Source organism: Euleptes europaea, chromosome 1 (genome assembly GCF_029931775.1).
Source record: "Euleptes europaea isolate rEulEur1 chromosome 1, rEulEur1.hap1, whole genome shotgun sequence".
In the NCBI taxonomy this organism is placed as follows: Eukaryota; Metazoa; Chordata; class Lepidosauria; order Squamata; family Sphaerodactylidae; genus Euleptes; species Euleptes europaea.
In genome coordinates this window covers 10,936,791-10,957,983 of record NC_079312.1, presented here as the reverse complement: position 1 = coordinate 10,957,983, position 21,193 = coordinate 10,936,791, and the positions used below count along the sequence as shown (strand labels likewise).

At 47.2% G+C, this 21,193-nt stretch overlaps 1 protein-coding gene across 1 annotated transcript; it reads left to right on the top strand.

Annotated features, from left to right (window-relative positions):
- The first annotated feature begins 1,542 nt into the window (after positions 1-1,542).
- LOC130488955 (zinc finger protein with KRAB and SCAN domains 1-like) lies at positions 1,543-4,337 on the top strand. Its single transcript, XM_056862686.1, has 2 exons — positions 1,543-2,355; positions 4,326-4,337. Exons 1-2 carry the CDS (start codon positions 1,543-1,545, stop codon positions 4,335-4,337), a joined length of 825 nt encoding a protein of 274 aa, XP_056718664.1.
- Positions 4,338-21,193: the final 16,856 nt, after the last annotated feature.

Sequence of the window (21,193 nt, the reverse complement as noted above, 5' to 3'; positions counted from 1 at the left end):
TGGCTGCTGAATTTATGCTAAGTTGCCGCTTGTATTACATTATATTTCATTGCTAGTTGATTGCTTATATTATACTGTAGATGGAATCTTTTGTAAGCCATCATGGGATTCTTTGATTTGAGAATACAGGGTGAAAATATTTTAAGTAAAGTGGATTGCCAGGCCTCGGGATATGATCTGGATTCCGAGGCTTTGGATCTCTAGGGAAAAGACTGAAATCCTGGCTTGAGATGGGGAAAAAGGAGGAGCTATTTTCTGCTCAGTGTGTATTTTTTGCCCACAAGACCCATCTGACAAACCCTGAAGCAACCCAGAGTGTCAAACTAGGACAAGTAGAGTTACTAACCTCCAGGTGGGACCTGGAGTTCTGTAATTACAACTCATCTCCAGACTACAGAGATCAGTTCACCTGGAGAAAATGGCAGCTTCAAAGGGTGGATTCTATGGTATACCATGGAGTTTAGGAGAAACGTAAGTCCCGATCTAGGCTCTGCTCCCCAATCATCAGGAAATTGCCAAGCCAGAATTGGCAACCCTCTAGGACAGAGGGGGTTACCGCACTTTGTATTCCCAGTGATGTATTAAGAGTTTGAAAATGTTGTAAAAAAACATCGCTTTAAAAGGGTTTTTGGATACCACGGCTTATAAATGGTTGGAAGACGTCTTCACAGCTAAAGGGGCCAAACAAAGTGCGAACGGTATTTTTTATAACGTTTTCAAACTCTTAATACATCGGTGGGAATACACAGAAAGTGCGAACCGTATTTTTTATAACGTTTTCAAACTCTTAATACATCGCTGGGAATACAAGTGCGGTAACCCCCAGGGAAGACCTACTCAGACTTGAAGCTTACTGGCTGACCTCAGACCGGTTGCTTTGTCAGTTCTAACATGTTTCACAGGATTGTTGTGAGGTTAAAACGGCGGAGAGGAGGACTGTGTAGGCTGCCCTGAGCTCCTAAGAGAAAGGGTGGGATGAAAATGTGATAACGGAAGTCAAACGTGTAGGGTATTTTCCCCTCATTGTGATCTCAGTCTCTCTCATTCTCTTTTTCCCTTCAGGAAGAAGCAGCTTTTCTTGTACAAATCAGCAATTTGTACTTCACATCCTGGTTGGTTAAAGATACCAAGAGTCTGGAATATTTCCAAGAGTCGGCCTGCTGATCTGGGGCCACCTTTCGAAGTGAGAGTAAAGTCCAAAGGCCTTAAAACTCCTGGAGGTTCTGTTGGACTCTGACAAGTCATAAACAACGTAGAATTCGTTCAGATACTATATTTAATTCATATTTAAGAATAGCACATCATTGAGCGGTATTTTGGTGGGCTAATTTTGGGGTACGCTTTAGTGGCTCACCAGCCTTTAAACGCTTCAGAGTCCCTACAGGAGGCAACACGTATAAAACTGATTTGGGTGTTTTTTCCCCCTTCCTTCCCCCTTGCTTTGTGTGAGAAAGGTCTCACAGAACAGCGTTTCTGTCGCTGGCGTGAGAACACTGACCCCAACTGAAGAGAAGCCTGAGGAACGTTGACTTACGAGACAAGATGGCTGCCGATCAGGGAATCCTGTCAAACTTTGGTCTCCATTTCCAGGCAGATGTAGAACACTGGAGGCCTCCCAGGATGAAAATGGAGGAACAAGAAACTTCTAAGGAAGTGGAGGAATTAGGAGGGAAAAGGAAAACTCCTCCGGTCATTCAGGCTGGGAGCATCAAGGAATTCCTGCAAAGAAGACCAGCTCAAAAGGCCAAAAAGGAATCCAGTGAGGCGCTCCTGCAACACTGGGAAACTCAGTGGCAAGACTTTCTGAAGACCGTGGAGTCCCCTCACTCAGGCTGGGGCATCCCACAGCTGTTGGTGGAGCCCACCCCGTGGGATGACACGAAGGGTTTTCTGGCCTCCTTCGAGCAAGTGGCCGAAGCCTGCCGGTGGCCCAAAGAAGTGTGGGCGACCCGACTCCTGCCAGCCCTCAGTGGAGAAGCTGAGCAGGCTTTTAGCAGGCTGGATCCAAGAGACAGGGAGGATTACGGGAAGGTGAAGGCTACCATTTTGCAGTGGGATGCCATTAACAGGGAAAGGAAGCGGCAGCAGTTCCGGCGCTTCTGCTACCAGGAGGCCGAGGGGCCGAGGGCGGTTTACAGCCAGCTCCGCGAACTTTGCCACGGGTGGCTGAAGGCTGAGAAGCAAACGAAGGAGCAGATCTTGGAGCTGCTTATTCTGGAGCAATTCCTGACCGTCCTGCCCCCAGAAATGCAGAGCTGGGTCAGGGAAAGTGGCCCGGAGACCTGTTCCCAGGCCGTGGCCCTGGCAGAAGGTTTTTTACTGAGTCAGCAAGCGGCTGAGAGGAAGGAAGAGCCGGTGAGAACCTTTCTTCTGGACCATCCCAAATGGTTTGGAATCATTGATGAATTGTGGAAGGTTAGGGTTGCCAGGTCCCCCCGGCCACTGGTAGGAGATGGGGTTGGGGAGGACTTACTAGCAGCAAACGGAGGCCGGGTTGAGGCCAGCATTGACACGATGATTTTACTTCCAGAAGTAATGTAATCATGTTGCCGATGACTGCAAGGACGCTCTGGTATTTGGGCAAAAACTATATGTTGAAGCCATTTTTACCATAGAGTTTACGCAAATACAAGAGCATCCCTGCGATCATTGGCAATGTGATGACATCACATCAGGAAGTGACATCATCACTCCAATGCTGGCCTCCCTCCAGCCTCTGTTTGCAGCTAGTAAGTCCCCTGCCAGGCACCTGAACGGCACCACAGGGAAGGGGGCTCAGAGTGGGGAATCCCCTGCCCCCCAGCGGGGGAATTGCAACCCTATGGAAGGTACATTTTTAGGTTTGCTAGTTCCAGGTTGAGAAATTCCTGGAGATTTGGGGATAGAGCCTGGGAAAAGAAGGGACCTATACAAGATATGATGCAACAGAGTCCACCCTCCAAAGCAGCCATTTTTTGTAGGAGGTCTCCAGACCCTACCTGGTGTATTCTTGATGGACAAAAAAGGAAGCTGGAAGTTGTGGAGCTGGGGGCTTTTATCTTTCTCTACTAGGATGTTCACTAAAAATGCAAATAAGGTTGTCAGGTGTCCCAGTTTGGACTTCAGACTAAAGTTTTGGAGCTCATTACTGGGGGCCTTGGCAGGTTGAAACTTCTGAGCCAATAGAAAGCCCGCATATTTGAGGCTTCTGTAATCTCTGAGCCATCAGCCTTGTCCATGTTCTTGATGGCTGCTTCTATGAATGCCTGCTTCTATGAATGCCTGCTTGTGGTAACTATTGGGAAGGGAATGTGGCTCAGTGGCAGAGCGTCTGCTTGGCATGCAGAAGGTAACTCAGGAAAAGGCAGGTTCATTTAGAGAGGGGCCAAGGGCCATGGCTCGGTGGCAGAGGATCTGCTTGTCATTAGGGTTGCCAACCTTCAGGTACTAGGTCAAACACAATAATTACTTGGGCTGTATATGAAAGTTAACTAAATATGGACAAAATTACAACTGAATAATGTATTGATTTCTTTATTTTGGTTTTTCATATACATGTCCTATATATGTAATTTTGCTTTCTGAAGCCTTTGTGAAGTAACAAGGTTGCAATATATACTTGTGAAGCAACAAGAAATTTTGGGTTATAATATATTGCGCTTAAAACACCGTAAAATAGTCTTTATTTTATTTTTTGCCATAGTTGCTGTCCATATTTAATTAACCTTCAGGTACTAGCTGGAGATCTTCTGCTGTTGCAACTGATCTCCAGCCGATAGAAATCAGTTCACCTAGAGAAAATGGCTGCTTTGGCAATTGCACTCTACGGCATTGAAGTCGCTTCCTTCCCCAAACCTCACCCTCATCAGGGGTGATGAAGAGGGACCTGGCAACCCTACTTGTCATACGGAAGGTCTCAAGTTCAATTCCTGGCACCTCATTTGAAATGAATCTGAGTAGGCCACACTGACCTAGGTGGTCCCAATGGTCAAAGTCAGTAAAAGGCAACTTCACTTATTTATATGACTGTATGTATATGGAAGACAATTGTTTTGTTGTTTAGCACATTATTTCTGCTTCTTTTTTTAGTTTTGTGCGTGGCGTGCACACGATTGTCACAGCAAACGCTCACACAGAGCATGTGGCACAATTTCTAAGGTGGCGAGGGAGTTCTACCACTTGTACTGTTCTTCTGTGTGGTGTCATCAGGCTCCCACGAGTCCCAGGGTTGGGGACCTGGCAAGCCTCATTGCTAAGCAATGTGAGGAGGGAGTCATCATGGCTCAGTGGTACAGGCTTTGTGTACAGAAGGTCTCTGGTTCAGACTGCTCCATCTTCACTTGAAGGACCTCCAGTAGAAGGTGCTGAGAAAGACTTTTCACCTGTGAGGCAGTATAGATTATACTATGACAAATGGACCAAGAGTCTGATTTGATAGAAGCAATGTTCCTATGATCTATATTCCTTCTTTGGAGATTACAGGGGCAGCTCATGGGACCCCATTCCCATCTTACTCTTCCACTGTGAGTGGATTCCTCTTTTCTGTTTCAGGTGCCGGCACCGTTTGAAGAAAAGCCTGGGACCTTCTGTGAGGCAAAGCAGGTGCTATCGGATCTCGCGCCACGGCAGGTGTCCAGGGAAGGTGACAGCGGAGGTGTGAGACCACTGGGTAAGCGTTCCCCATGCGAGAATCCTCGGGTGGCCCCTGATTCTTTGAGTATCTCCCTCTGCAGACATCTCAACACGTTTTAATCAGTTTTCAGTCAGACTGAGGTCAGTTCTTAAATGCCTGAAACGCACCAAATAACCCCTGAAATGGTAGCCTTTGTGGTAGGGGTGTCCATTCGGCTAAAGCCGAACCGAAACCCCCCCAACTAAAAATGCCTTTTTGGTATCTCTGCAGTCCGGAGAGGGCCGGCAGTGGGGATCTGAATGCTGGGCCCCATCTGAAGTCCACGTGGACTTCAGAGGGGGCAGGTAGCACAGAATTGACTGCTCGGCAGCTGTATTTTTGGGGTTTGGGTTTACTAAAGCTGAAAATTGGGTTCAGGTTTACTGAACCCGAAAAATTTTGAATATTCAAAAAAGCCGAATTGATTGTATTCGGCTTTTTTTGGCTTTTCAAAAATTTCCAGGTTTATTTAACCCGAACCCGGGGGGGGGGAGGAGGAAAAAAAGGTTCACAGCCCTTCTTTTTAAGGATACAGAAAATTCTGTGTTACAAGCAGGGATACCATTATAGTGGGCAAACTGTGCCAGCCCTCCCCATCCTTCACCAGTGCTCAGTGGAGCAGCAGAGGAAAAGGGGAACTTGGGAACACGACATTGCTCAGTGCCACAACATCACCTGAAGAAGGAAGAAATCCTAGAGTGTTGTGTGACATGCTGATATTACTTCTGGGTTTTTATCCGGAAGTGACATTGTGACATCACATGATGTCATTTTACCAGCCTCTGCCCCCAAAATTCTCCTGCTGCTATTGGAGCTGGACTGGCAACCCTAGTTACGGGTATCTCCTACCTTCACAGAACTGTAATTTGGTGTTAAGTGTGTTTGTGTCTATATATGTTTTTATTGAATTATATAGTCTTTATTTAAAATGTTTTTGTGTTGAAATGTTTTGATGTTTGCCCCCTTGGGGACTTTATTTGGCTGGAAAGGTGAACATGTTTTAAATAAATAAGGCTAAAGTAAATAATATTTCCAAGATGGGTGGTGGCTCAGTGGTAGAACATCAGCTTGCCATGTTCAATCCCCAGTTATCTCTATCTAAAAGGACCATGTGGTGGGTGATGTGAAGGACCTCTACCTGAGAACCCGTCTGTGTAGACAGTACTGACCTTTATGAAGCAAGGGTTGGACTAAGAATCAGACAGATTCACATGTTCAAGAATCTCCATGCCAGTTTGACAGACTTGAAATGTATAGTGTAGACATGCCTTTCAAGTTTGGTCTTCAGAATCAGGGTTGAACATACATGAAGCTGTCTTATACCGAATCCAACCCTCAGTCCATCAAGATTAGTATTGTCTACTCATACTGGCAGCAGCTTTCCAGGGTCTTAGGCAGAGTTCTTTCACACCACCTACTACCTGATCCTTTCATTTTAGCAGGTTTATGAGGTTGATACTTGCATGCACACTCTGTATGAGAGACCAATACAGCCCAGGGTAGAACAACTTACAGATATTCTAACTAGAGGGATTTCTAATTTGGAATTTATTATACATCCTATACACATGCCTGGGCTCGTATAAAGTTATCTGTCTATATATGGTCATACATTTGTATATTACTTGTGTGCGCATTATATGAGTTTTTATATGACCACTGACGAAGGCCTATAGGCCGAAACGCATATGGTCGGTATGGTTTAGGTCTATCAACCTTATGAGTTGTCATTGTGCCTTGTTTTATAATTTTTTAGTGTTTTTAACCGAGATATAGGCGCCTTAAAATAAAAATATTTTTCTATTCGATAATTTTACCTTTTCCACCCAACCTTTGGTACCCAGTTTTCAGTTTTTTAGGTCGGGTTTCTTCCACCCTTTTTTGGTTCAGTGATCGCCATCCAGGTCAGGGCCAGTCCTATAGGAAGGTTAAATTAGGTTGCCTTATGCCCTTTATTTATCCTGATGTTAACAAGAACTCAAAGAACTTGACCCTGCTTAGCTTTCGATATCTGGGCTAGACTGGGTCATCCCAATCAGGGGTTTCCCATGATAGTGGATCAAATTCTGCTTCTCTCATGCTGAGGTCATGTCTAGGAATCTCTGTCTTTTTTTTTTTTTTTTTACTTTACCAGGTAAAGGATTGGTCAGTACAAGCAAGGAGGAGAAGTGTCAGCCAAAAGGTTCTGATCCAGAGGAACCGATTGTGATTTCGGAATGGCGGGCCAAGCAGACTCTTCCCCAGTGCCCTAAGAAGGAAGGCGAGCCTCCAAGTCAGCGCAGCCCGAAGAGGCAGCAAAAAAGTCATCCCGGGGAGGAGGGGAGGAAACCCGTTCCCTTCCAGGGTCCTCCCCTCAGCAAGGCCTTCATGCAACAGCAGAGTTATGCGAGGAAGGCAGATGCTGCTTGCAACATAATAGTCCAAGGCTTTGCTCAGAGACCAAGCTTTGTGGGTTGCCCCGACTGCGGGAAAGGCTTCATTGACAACGCCACCCTGGTTCGGCACCGAAGAATCCACACCGGAGAGAAGCCCTATCGGTGCTCAGAATGTGGGAAGAGCTTCAGCCAGAATGGCACTCTGAAGGCACATCAGAAAATCCACCTGGGGGCGAAAGCGTTCCAGGGCTCGCTGCTTACTAAGAGGGTCCAGATGGGCAACAGTCTGCCCACTGGCTCGGCCAGCGGGGTCACCTTTGGCGCCGGCCCCAGCCTCGTTGGACGTCGGAAGACTCACATGGGACCGAAGCTGTTTGAGTGCTCAAATTGCGGGAAAGGGTTCAGCCGGATCGCTCACCTCATTTCACACGAGAGAATCCATACGGGAGTGAAGCCCTTCGAGTGCTCGGACTGTGGGAAAAGCTTCAGCGACAAATCAAACTTCAACAGGCATTACAGGCTCCATATGAGAGATAAGCAACAGTCTAGTTAGGGTTTTATTGTACATGAAGGACTTCCTATTCCTGTATCAATTTGCTTGCCAGTTAAGATTAGCACCTCCTTTTCTGTGTATTCCTATCTTCTGGTGGGTCAAGATCAGGGACAGGGCTTTTTTGGTGGGGACACCTCAGTCATAGAACAACCTCTCAGAGGTTCCACCAGTGCCTAATCTTTTAGGCACTGGGTTTAAATGTTTTTACTAGTATTGTAGAAAACCTTCGCTGTGATTCTTTTTTGGGCAGAAGTGGTTCCTTGTTCCTATTTTAACATGTAGTTCAGTGATTCCCAACCTGGGATACACATATCCCCAGGGGTATGCGTCAGGACGTTTTGGGGTATGCGAAAAAAATTGAGTAATGGCTGGAAAAGCACATACGCCATACAAGAACGGTCTGGAAGAGGCAACTGCAGCAGGTCCCGGTGTGCTCTGGGACGGCTTGCTGCGGTGCCAAAGGCAGAGTGGTGAAGAGAGATCCCGGGCCCGGCTTGTGGTTGGCTTCTTTTGCCTGGTACCCAGCAAAAGGTGGAGCGGAGGAGCCTGCTGCTCGCCCTGCTCATTGGACTCTGAGGAGGACATTGCCGGGCGCCGTCGTTGGCTGGCTGCGAGCAGAGGCACAAGGGCGCCTGCACGAGCCCGCCGAAAACCGGCTGGGGCACTTAGTGACTGCAGCAAGCCTGGCACCTTAGTCATAAGTCCCCTAAGTGTGGGATCTTAAGACTGCCATGCTGCTGCTGCTGCTGGCTGAGAAGTGTGCTCTGTTCGCAGCACGGTTTTCTTCAGGTAAGGCACCCGCACTCCGCTCTGCTGCCTCACGCTCTCGCCTGGCCCCGCCAGGCACACCCCCTCAATCATTATTCCTCTCCAGAGGAAAGCCAAAAGGCCGCGGAGGGCAGTTCGCATTCCTACATCACTCCCCGGGAGCTGCAACAGACCCTTGGCCCAGGTGGTTGGGGCTGGTTCCTGCTTCTCTGGGGCACACAAACACCTTATAAGATTGGGGATGCATTCTGGGTGTTATGAAATGTTTGCCTAATTTTTAAAAAAACATAAAAGCAGACCAGTGCAGGTTATATATTGGGGGAGGGGGTAGTCGAGAGGCTGTGCTCTTTTTGCTAACTGGAGGGAAAGGTTTGGGTTGCCGGTTCCAAAGAACAGAAATGGGCCTTCCTTTGACTTAGTTTCTGTTTATGGGGGTAGCAAAGGGGGGGCATGCTTTGTCAAGTCATAAAATACCCGGGATGTGAATTTCCTCCTTCTCTTTCCCCTCTACTTCATGGGGACTGTTGTTTATTTGTGGGGGGGGGGCGGGGAGAAATGAGTGCAGAGTGGCAGTAAAGATGTAGTTTCCTACTCCTCCCCTGGCACGGGTAACATAAGAACATAAGAAAGGCCATGCTGGATCAGACTAAGGTCCATCAAGTCCAGCAGTCTGATCACACATTGGCCAACCAGGTGCCTCCAGGAAGCCCACAAACAAGATGACTTCCGCAGCATTATCCTGCCTGTGTTCCTTAGCACCTAATATAATAGGCACACTTCTCTGATCCTGGAGAGAATAGGTATGCATCATGACTTTTATCCATTTTTACTAGTAGCGATGAATACCCATCTCCTCCATGTCCACTCCCTTCTTAAAGCCTTCCAACTTGGCACCCATCACCACATCCTGCGGCAGGGAGTTCCACAATTTAACTATGCATTATGTGAAGAAATACTTCCTCTTATATGCTTTGAATCTCTCACCCTCCAACTTCAGCAGATGACCCCACGTTCTGGTATTATGAGAGAGGGAGAAAAGCTTCTCCCTGTCCACTCTCTCTATACCATGGATAATTTTATAGACCTCTGTCAAATGGGAAGCAGGGGCGGGCTTGTTTTGATGATGCCATGGAGTTTTTTTCAGAGCATCTTCGGACACTTGCCAGACACACACCCTATTCTGGTGGAGGGTGCGTTTTCTTCATATTCAGCATCTGGGTTGGACTTAGTGTTTGTAGCTCTTGGGCAGCCAGGGTGACCCAGCCAATCAAAGGCATTATTATTGGGCCATTTATTTATAATTACAACATATAAATTTGAAATAATAACAACTATATTAATTACAAACATTTTGGTAATACAAGAGATGCAGTTTATGGAAATGGGCTACCAAGGGGGCAAGTGAAAAAAGGTTGGGAACCGCTGATGTAGTTTATTCTCTTCTGCTTTAGCCTCTTCTATTTTTACGCTGCCTTTTATCTGCTGCTTCAATCGTTTTGCTTTAAAAAAATTTTTTAATTGTTTTAAAAAAATCAATGTTACTAATTGTATTGGGCGCTGAACATAATACATGGCTAAAGCATATGAATAATGGTTTTTCTGTTGGGAAAGCTTCGACTTGCTCCAAAATCTTTATTTTGAGAATTGAGTGGTTATGGGTGGCCAAACCTCAACAGCCATGCATAATTAAAAGGAGCCTCATTCATTTCAGTTGCACAGGAGATCTTGGTGAATCAAGCCTTACCTTGAAGGGTAAAGTGCAAGATACAGTCCGACTAAGAGGTTTTGGTCCACTCCTAAACGGTATTGTGAATTATATTTGTATCCTCTCCTCCTTCCACAGAGATCAAGGTGTTGAATGCGGTTCTTCTCTCCTCCATTTCATCCACACTACAACCGTGTGGGGTAGGTTAGAGTGAGACAAGGGTGATTGACCAAGGTCACCTGCGTGAACCAAGTAGGGATTTGAATCGGGGTCTCATTGGCCTGAGTTCAATGCCCTGCAGATCTTTGGTAGAGTACTTCCTTGCCATGTAGAAGGCTCCAGGTTCAAATCTCAGCCTCTCCAGTAAAAGAAATCCACCGGGCTGGATGGACCAGTGGTCTGGCTAAGGGGTGTAATTTTGACTGAACCTGGGCCCAGCCTCACCACTTGTTATTCACTTGGAGTCTCGTTTAAAGTTTTACTTGTGTTAGGTTAATAGAAATAGATGCAAAATTAAATTTCAAGGTTTTTTATTTAATTAAAAAAATACATATGCTTGCAGCATGTTGTACTAGTCTGGATTATGGTAGACTGATAGTGCTGACCTCATATCTTCTGTGGGTGGGGGCCGATCCTTCCTCCTGAGTTAGAATTCCACCGAGGATCTAGCACAGCTCCGCATCTTCTTATCCACTGCATTTTGAAGGTACACTGCCTCTGCATATGGCAGCTCCATTTATGGGATCATTGCCCCTGAGAATCCTGTCTTATTTGATTTTTTTAACGCCATCTAAGACACACATTTTGGGTGCTGAGTGACTGGAGGGGGACCGGTTGGTTGTCCCGAGGTTGATCACACAAATTTGGTCAATGCAATGAAAAGTTGAATTATCTGGGAGGAGGAAACCTTACAGAGCTGATTGGAAAAGAGGGGGGAATCCGGGCTGGCGTCCATGGACTAAAGTTGGGCAGCAGCCAGGGCCCAGGGGTTTTAGTGGGGCTCACTCCATTACCTTCTATTACCTACACACCAGGTGATAGAAGGGCTGGGGTGGGGGGGTGGGAGAGATGAAGAGGGCCTGGTGGTGTCCAGACAGGGGCTTCTGGACTCCCACAAAACCTGGAACTGGGCCTGAGTGGCAGTGAGAAAAAAGAGGACTCCAGGCCACCACCCGGGAAAGTTTTACTGTCTATAGGCCAAATGTCTAGGGTTGCCAGGTCCCTCTTCGCCACCGGCGGGAGGTTTTTTGGGTGGAGCCTGAGGAGGGCAGAGTTTGGGGAGGGGGGCTTTAATGCCATAGAGTCCAATTGCCAAAGCGGCCATTTTCTCCAGGTGAACTGATCTCTATCGGCTGGAGATCAGTTTTAATAGCAGGAGGTCTCCAGCTAGTACCTGGAGGTTGGCAACCCTACAAACGTCACATGATGCTGCAATTCTAAAACTGGAACTCCCCGTTTAGTGGTTTAGTACTAAAAACAGCTGGGGAGGAGGCAGTATGCATCAGGGCTTCCTGCCACATTTCCCTGGTCAAAAAAAGCCCCCCCCCCTGCTCTGAGTTACTTAAAATACTGATAACACCCATCTTCCACACATTCTGGGACCCCAGGTGGGTAACGGTCAGAGTTAAACCATGACAACTAAACCTCTTAAACCAAAGCCCGGAAGATAAAGCCAGCAATGGAATCGCAGAATGAGACACTCCTTTAAATACACTCCCCTGGATAACTTGGTCATGCAGCCTCTCTTGAGAGCTATCACCTGGAGACTTCTCTTAAGCTTTCGGGGAGGCTGTTCAAGAATGTAGAAGTACTGTAATGAATGGGGGAAAGGGGAGGGTACCTGCATTTTACCTATAAGGTCCCCCTCCCCTTACAGGGACTTAAAGCAACCTTGGAAGGGGATTTCCAATTGGAGAAATAGTACGGGGTGTGTTATACCCCCTTTCAGCAGCATTGTGGGAGGCTCCTATGGTTGTATTTGAGAATTGCAGGACTCTGGTGTTGCACAAAATTTGACCCTGAAATGGCTACGGTGGGACAGAGACAATAGCCCCAGAACAAAATGGGTGGGGAAGAATTTGAACTGAGTATTTCAGAGCATCAATGGGTTTGTTTGTGTCCGGCTGAACCTAGCTATTCTCTAGATGTCAATTCAATAGAGATTTCCAATCCCACAAATCATTTATTCATTGAGTTTTTTACCTTTTGGTTCCTATCTGTTTGGAGCTTGTATTTTTGGTGTTGACTGTCTTGCTGTGTATTCGATATATTGATCCTTTAGAGCTAGATCGACCCCCCCACCCCCCGAGTGCTATGCAACTTTTCTTGGCAATGTAACCATCTACCAGCTATAACATATCTGGTGACAAGAAAATGTTTAATAAAAATTAAGTTCAAATATTTACTAGGAAGGGTGATGCTTGGATTCTCTTCCTGTTCTGGCAGATGATAAGGGGTGTTTGGGAAGGAGAAATGTCTAACAAAAAAATTCCAGAGAACAGCAGGTACACAAGATTTTGTCTGAAAGAAAGCTAGCCAGGTAACTGCCGGGGTGGGGGGGCAAATTAAGTCACATTGAGAGAGGTCATAACAAAGGATACTATGACAACATATTCACAAAGAGTGAGAATGACAGTCCTCAAACAGAGAAGCTTCAAAGGGAGATTACAATGTGAAACCGCTGAACTTGAGTTCGTTAACAAATTCAGTACAATGGACCATGCATAGGGCTGAAAAGGAACATAGGATTCTTATCTCACTACAGTTTCAGAGGTAGCCATACTGGTCTGCAGTAGAACATTTAGATATGTCCACTAGCACCCTAAAGACTAACAAGATTTTCAGGGTATGAGCTTTCGAGAGGCAAATCTCTGATGAAGGGAGCTTTGACTCTTGAGAGCTCATATCTTGAAAATCTTGTTGGTCTCTAAGGTGCTACTGGACTTGAAGCTAGCTTATCTCACTACAGATGTTAACTTTCTTCCCCTAAGCATTTCTTCCCTGCTCTAATCAAGCCGATTACATTTTGCATGCTGGCTTCTTTCTTTGCAACACCCCTCTCACCTTCTGACTGGGATATAAGGACTCGGAGATCTCCATTCCTGCTTGTATCTAATGAAGGAAATTTGACTCTCGAAAGCTTATGCCCTGAAAATCTTGTTGGTCTCTAAGGCACTATTGGACTCATATCTTGCTTTTCAGCTGCAGACAAAAAAGGGCTACCCACTGGAAAATAGTCCCACAAAGAATCCCAAAGGGAGAGGGACAGATGACTTGCACCAAGTGTGGTACCATACATAAATGAAAGTGGGATTTGATAGTGCACGAGAGAATTCGTCCAGGAGAAAGACCATGAAAAAAGGTTCAGATTGCAGTCATTTCTTCAGATTTAAAGATCCACAAAGAACCCAAAGAAAGAAGCTGTATTTATGTTCAGGGGGTGGGAACCATTTTCGGCAGCAAGTCCCAGTTTTTTCAGTCACAGGTTCATCATGGAGAGAAACCGTGCGAATGTTCGGATTGCGAGGGAAATGCTTCTGCAGCGGCTGACATTTCAGTGATCACAAGAGATTCCTTACAGGCAAAAAAACTCGCAATTGCTTGGACTGAGGGATGAGCTTCAATTGCTGTTCGCATCATTGATAAGCCACAGGAGAACTCATGCAAAAGAAAAAATGATATAGGCTTAGAAATGCTTCTATGGCAGAGGGAGCCTTGATGCTAATACAAGAAACCCACCTGTTCCCACTTGCAGCAGAAATGGTAAAGAACCCCTTGCTAGGGTGAGCAACATTTTGTACTGGGGCTTACAGCAGTCTGGGAGATATTTCAAATCCCCACTCAGCCACGAAGATAGGGCCAGTCTCCTTACAGCCCCTTCGGATTTATGCTCAGTTCTGCTGCAATGGACCAACACAGCTACACCCCTGGAATGATTTTAGGGCAAGCTCGATCTCATCAGATCTCAGAAGCTAAACGGGGTCAGCCCTGGTTTGTACTTGGCTAGAAAATTAAACACATTCCACCCTCTGGTGTTCAAAATCAGAGCTCACTTCAGTAGATGTAGGGGAGGGACTGGCTCTGTGTTAGAGCATCTGCTTGGCATGCAGAAGGCCCCAGGTTCAATCCCCGGCATCTCCAGTTAAAGGGACTAGGTGATGTGAATAGACCTCTGCCTGAAACCCTGGAGAGCTGCTGCCAGTCTGAGTAGACAATACTGACTTTGATGGGACCAGGGTCTGATTCAGTATAAGGCAGCTTCATGTGTTCATGCGTATTTGAGGAAGAGAACTCTGACTCAGGAAAGCACGTGCTGGAATAATACGTGGTCAAGCGGGAAACTATCAGCAAACTCAGGGAAAAAATGCTAATGCAAGAATGTTGGATGGATTCTCATGCACTTAAACAAGGAATGTATACCAACAGTGAAGGCTAAATCATTTTAAGATTAAAACTCCATAAAATTAAAATCCCATAGTCATAATTAATCCTGTTTGTTGCATATTCTAAGGCTGAAACACCACCTGATTAATTTTATTTACTCCATGTATGCCCTGCCTTTCATCCTAATGGGGACCTATGGTGGCTTACTATGCCTCCTCTCCTCCATTATATCTTCACAACAACCCTGTGAGGTAGGTTTAGGATGAGGGTGTGTGACTGGCCCAAGGTTACCCAGTGAGATTCCATGGCAGAGGTGGGATTCAAAACCGGGTCTCCCAGATCTTAGTCTGACACACACTGCTACACCACACTGGAGCCCTTCATAGTTCTTCATGTTATTTTCACAAGAACCCTGTGAGGTAGGTTAGGCTGAGAATGTGTGGCTGACTTGTTGGTTTAAAGTCGGTCCTCTCCCTATTAAAGGGGTCAGCTGAAAAGAGTTTCTTCATATACAAATTTCTTACGGAACTCACTACCACAAGGTGTGGTGGCAATCAGTGGCTTTCTAAGGGGACAAAATAAAAATGTCAACAGCAATTAGCTGCAACGGCTTAACGGAGCCTCCATGTTCAAAAGCAGTATACCTCAGTTGCTGGGTTGGTAAAAAATGGAGGATTTGGGTCCCTCCCTTTATATGTATTTGGGAAGGAGCTGGGACAATGCAAATAAAAATCACAAGAGGAAGGGAGCACTTTTATTTCATTTTAAATGATACCCCCATGTGTCCCAATGTTAACAGATGCATTCCTGCCTCAAAAAATACCTAAGAAGCATCTCTTCCCAGGCGAGAGAAGGCAGAATCCCTCTTCTAGGGTTGCGCATGCTGTTCATGAATTTTTGCAACTTTCTGTATATATATATATTAAAAAAAAACCTTTTAAAAACCTGCTGCCAATTGGAGGCACTATTTTAGTTGATTTAAAGGGTTTAAAAAATTAATCCAACCTAGTTTATCTGCAATCCTAAACAAGCTTACTGGGGAATAAAATCCCCATTGAGCTCAATGGGAGCTACACCTGGGTAAACATGCTTTAACACTGCTCTGTTAGAAATGTGTTTAGCTTTTGAAGTCTGCTTCAGGTCCTCGGAGGTCTTGGATCTGGCCCTTTGCAGCTTGAGTTTTTAAAAATCTATTAGCAGTGTGCCTTCTTCAAAGAGAAAGATGTGAGTCCTGCAGCACCTTAAGACACTGACAAGATTTCCAGGGTGTAAGCTGTCGAGAGCCCCCTTTGGCTTGGCAACCCTGCGTTGCAGTCAGTCCCCGTCATTTGGCCAGTTGTTCTCAGTGTAGACTACCTTGCAGGGTGGTTGTTGGGAGGGGAAAAAATGGAGGAGCGGAAAACCTTGAACGCTGTCCTGACCTCTTTAGGGAATGGGAGGAACAGGAAAATAAGTCAACAAGTGGAAGGAAAAGGAATGAAGAATATGTCTAGATAATCCACATTTGTATAGGCTCTTTACCAATTTAGCTGTCATGGCTTCCCATTCGGGCTGCCCACTCTGGCTTGGGAAATCCCTGGAAAACTGGGGGTGGTGCCCGCCTGGAAAGGGCAGCGTTTGGGGAGGGGAGAAATCTTGGCAGGGATGTGAGGCCAGAGAGTCCCCCCATCCCAGTGGCATTTCCTCCAGGGGAGCTGAGCTTTGTAGTCTGGAGATCAGTTGCAATTTTAGGAGAACTCCAGGCCCCACCTGGAGGCTTTATATAAACCACTGGTTCCCAACCGGGGGTCCGTGGACCCCCAGGGGTCCGCGAGAACTAAATTAAGGTTCGTGAAACAAAGTTATAAACCCATAATAAATTAATATTGTCAATTAAAAGTTCTCTATTATAAAAATATATATTCAAATATTTTTCTAAGTTTAATGTTTAACTAACAGTTATGATTAAAGTTTATTTTCAAATTCTCGGAATTTTTATTTCGAACCTTGGGGTCCCTGCACCGAACAAAAAAGTCCTAGTGGTCCCTGGTCAAAAAAAGGTTGGGAACCACTAACCACAGTTATACCGAAAAATCAGCACGAGGGCTCTGCTTTTAAACATAAGATTATATTCACCAATTACCAGTTGCAAGTTTCCCTTATTTAAGTAACGCTATAGACACTGAAATCAAAATAAAACATTTTGGCAACTTCACTACCCACACACGTTCTGGGAATCGTAGCTTGCTGCCAGTGTTCAATAATTCTCCCCTTTAATTCCCCAGGATTTTGTAGGAATCAGGCTATTAAATTCTGGACAGGATTCTAACAGTTAAAAAATCCAACCTTGGGTTCCTAGAAAGTACTAGATATTGGGGTGGAAGAGCTGGGGGCCGTGGGGTGGGAACATGCATGTTATTTCCTGGCCAACCCTCTTGGGGTGGACTTGGGGTGCGTGTGCGTCAATTTCCTTCTTGTGAATTTGCTGCAGGATAGTTGCCAAATGAGTCACCCAGAGGGATTGTGAGGCGGTGCTTCCCTGCGCGCTGCCAGAAAGGTAACTGTGCGGTTGTGCAGTTTTCCAGGTGGTGGAAAGATGCTGGAGAGGGGGTGGAGGCAGAAGGGGAATCTGCATCCCCAGTCGAAATGGAGGGGGGTGGGAACTGGGTAGAGCGGTCAGGATGGGGAAAGTGAAGCCCAAATAAGCCCAGGGAGGGGAAGAGGGGGCTTCTCTAATCTGCTCCTTGTCTGAGAAGCTGTGTTTCCCCCTAATTCTTTATTCTGGGTCACTGTTAATGCCCCATGTGGGCATTAACATCTGCTTGGCATGGTAGAACATCTGGTAGAACATCTGCTTGGCATGCAGAAGGTCCCGGGTTCAATCCGTGGCATCTCTGGTTAAAAAGCTCTGGTTAAAAAGCGGAAGAAGAAGAGTTAGTTTTTATACACCGACTTTCTCTGCCACTTAAAGGAGAAGCAAACTGGTTTGCAACCAGCTTCCCTTCCCCTCCCCACAACAGACACCCTGTGAGGGAGGTGGGGCTGAGAGAGCTGTGACTAGCCCAAGGTCACCCAGCTGGCTTCGTGTGTACGAAGTGGGGAAACAAATCCAGTTCACCAGATTAGCCTCTGTCGCTCATGTGGAGGAGTGGGGAATCCCGGTGTTTCAGATTAAAGTCCACCGCTCCAAACCGGCGCTCTTAACCACTACACCACACTGGCTCTCCTTGGACAGTGGCTGCCAGCCAGAGTAGACAAGACTTACCTTCATAGATCAAGGGCCTGACTCAGTATGAGGCAGCTTGAGTGTTCATCTAAAACGTGAGGGTTGCAGACAGGACAAAGCAGCTGTAAAGAAAATAAATTGCTAGTCCAGGAGGAGGCAGGTTGGGTGGGACTGAAGAGAAAGAGTCTTCCAGTATCCTCAAACAGAATGTGTCAGGCTAGGAACAGGAGACATGGCGTGATCTTGGTTTGTCTCTCTTTGCCTTAGCCTACCTCACAGGGTTGCTGGGTGTGCGCCACGCAGAGCCCCTTGGGGAAAGGGCAGGATCAATATCGAGCACATAGATAGAAGTGTGCCTAGAATAGAAGCATCAGTTTGGGGTTGCAGAGTTAAACTCAAAATTGAATTTCAAAACCTGACCATTCCAGCTTTTAACGTGGGGTCGTGGTTAAGAGTGGTGGTTTGGAGTGATGGCTTCTGATCTGGAGAACCGGTTTGATTCCCCAGTCCTCCACATGAGCAGCAGAGGCTAATCTGGTGAACTGGATTTGTTTCCCCACTCCTACATTTGAAGGCAGCTGGATGACTTTGGGCTAGTCACAGCTCTCTCAGCCCCACCCACCTCACGGGGTGTCTGTTGTGGGGAGGGGAAGGGAAGGCGGTTGTAAGCCAATTTGATTCTTCCTTAAGTGGTAGAGAAATTCAGCATATAAAAACCTCCTCCTCCTCCTCCTCCTCCTCCTCCTCCTCCTCCTCCTCCTCCTCCTCCTCCTCCTCCTCCTCCTCCTCCTCCTCCTCCTCCTCCTCCTCCTCCTCCTCCTTCTTCTTCTTCTTCTTCTTCTTCTTCTTCTTCTTCTTCTTCTTCTTCTTCTTCTTCTTCTTCTTCTTCTTCTTCTTCTTCCTCTTCTATATAATTCTCTGTCAGGTTTTGGTAGGATGCTTTTCTTTCAGTTCTGTGTTTGGTTCTTGACAGGATAAAATGGCTACTGAGCGGAAGGAGGTACCCTCTCTGGCTCTCCTGTTCCGATCTGTGGGGTTGCAGCATCAGGTGAAACAGGAACCAGACGAGAGAATGTCCCACCTCTGGGGGTCACAGGAGTGCCAGAAGGCAGTGCCGATTCTTAGTGTGGGACGCGGAGGCCCAAGAGCATCCTTGTGGGGTGATGGTGACGTCCCCTTTGAGGGCTCGGTTGGCATCAGCCAGTGGCTCGGAAAGCAAGAGGTCATGGTATGTTTGCAAGACCGCAAAGGAGATACCCAACAGACGAAGGAAGCAGCCTCTGGGAGTCTGGAGCCCGGAGGGGAACGCAAGGCAGTGAAGGAGGAGATCTCTCAGGAGGACGCCCTCGAGACACAGCGTCAACGTTTCAGGGGCTTCCGTTACCACGAGGCCGAGGGCCCAAGGGCAGTTTGCAACCAACTTCGGGAACTTTGCCAGCAATGGCTGCAGCCGGGGAGGAACACCTCTGAACAGATCCTAGAGCTGCTGATTTTGGAGCAGTTCCTGGCCATCCTGCCATCGGGAATGCACACCTGGATCACAGAACGTGTCCCGGAGACCTGCTGCCAGGCGGTTGCCCTGGCTGAGGATTTCCTGCTAAGGCAGCGGGAGACTGAGAGCTGGGGAAAACAGGTGAGGGCAGAACTTTTTCCATGCAGCCAGTGCAAAGTCTCCAAATTTGGCAGCTGCATACCAGTTTTTGACTTCTCCCAAAGAGTTGAAGTTTGTGGGAGATGCTGAGAATTCTATAAACATGGGAAGCTGCCTTAGACCAAATCAGACTTTTGGTCCCCCTATCTTAGAGGCTAAACCAGGGGTCCCCAAGGACATCATAGCGCCTGCCTACACCTTCCCTGGTACCCATCAAGTATTTTCAGGAAGTAGGAGGGGAAGTACAACTTCTGATTGGCCATAGGAAATATGGCTGCGCAGATTAAAGTAACGTTGCTTTGGCGGCAGCTGCCACCACCAGTGTTGGTTTTATTTTTAAAATTACCCCTCTTCTCCCTTACTCTCTCTGTGTGTGGCTTGCTGCCATTTTGTGGTTTGCAACTCCTCCTCCAGCAGCCACGTGGTGGTTGCACCCCAGCGTGGTGCAGTGGTTAAGAGTGGTGGTTTGGAGCGGTGGACTCTGATCTGGAGAACCGGGTTTGATTCCCCACTCCTTCCTCATGAGCGGCGGAGGCTAATCTGGTGAACTGGATTGGTTTCCCCACTGCTACACATGAAGCCAGCTGGGTGACCTTGGGCTAGTCACAGCTCTCTCAGCCCCACCTCCCTCACAGGGTGTCTGTTGTGGGGAGGGGAAGGGAAGGTGATTGTAAGCCGGTTTGATTCTCCCTTAAGTGGTAGAGAAAGTTGGCATATAATAACCAACTCTTCTTCTTCACCCTGTATCAGCATTCCAAAGGCGCTAGCGGGCTCAAAAAAGTTTATGGGACCCCTGGGCTAAACCAAGTGGGACACAGGGATTTCCAGGAACAGAGTTCCAGTGTGCTTTTATTTGTTTTGTTTTTTTCCCCAAGAGAGTCTGCAGGTTCCCCATTTGGATCAGGACTGTGGCAAGGGAGGAGGAGATACTCACGCATTTTCCCCATTCCCCTTTCTTGGCTTGAAGGGGCCCTGTGGAGTCACCATTTGCCCTACTTGGGGAGGGGGGGTTTGATAACCAGCACCGTATTTTCCAGGGCCTGGGGACTGAAAACCGGTTCTGAGCTTGGCCTCGGCATCCGAGCCCTATCGGCCGCTCGGCGGGGAAGCCGAGAATTGAATTTTAGATCTTCCCGGACCTGCTTATCACCCCATGCCTTTGCTCTGAGTGGGTTCCTCCTGGCTGTTTTCAGGCGCAGATGCAGCTGACCTCTTGGGATCTTCCTGAAACAGAGCAGGCTCCATCGGATATCGAACTGGAACGGCTCGGCAGGGATCCTCACCTGGAGGGGGATGGAGATGCTGACTCTGTGGGTGAGGGTTCTTTTTTGTTTTGTTCCTCGTACAGTCGTATGCCCTGACCTGGATGGCCCCGGCTAGCCCGGTCTCCGCTACGCCATGCTGGCTCTCCATTGTACCCTTTACCTAGAGAGTCTGAAACCAAATTCTTTGCAGCGTTTCCGAAGGGCTTGAAACCCCACAGGGTCGCCATAATTAGGCTGTGACTTGACGCAAAGAAATAAATTATGATTTGTGTTTTATGTACTGTGTGAGTGACTCAGCTGACTGGCAGGGGGAAATGGTGGGAAACTGGAGGTGGGGGGAGACAGGAAGCATCCCAACCCGTTGATGGCGCATCGAGAGTGACATCAGCACATCACTGGTGATATCATTACATTGCAGGTGAGGGACCCATCCACCCCCACCCACCCTGTAAGTCCCAACAAAAGTTGGAAGTCCCCACCCGCCAGCCAGGCCGCACCTGGCAACCAGTGTGGTGTAGAGGTTAAGAGCAGTGGTTTGGAGCGATGGCATCTAATCTGGAGAACCGGGTTTGATCCCCCACCCCTCCACATGAGCGGCGGACTCCAATCTGGTGAACCGGACTCCACTCCTACACAT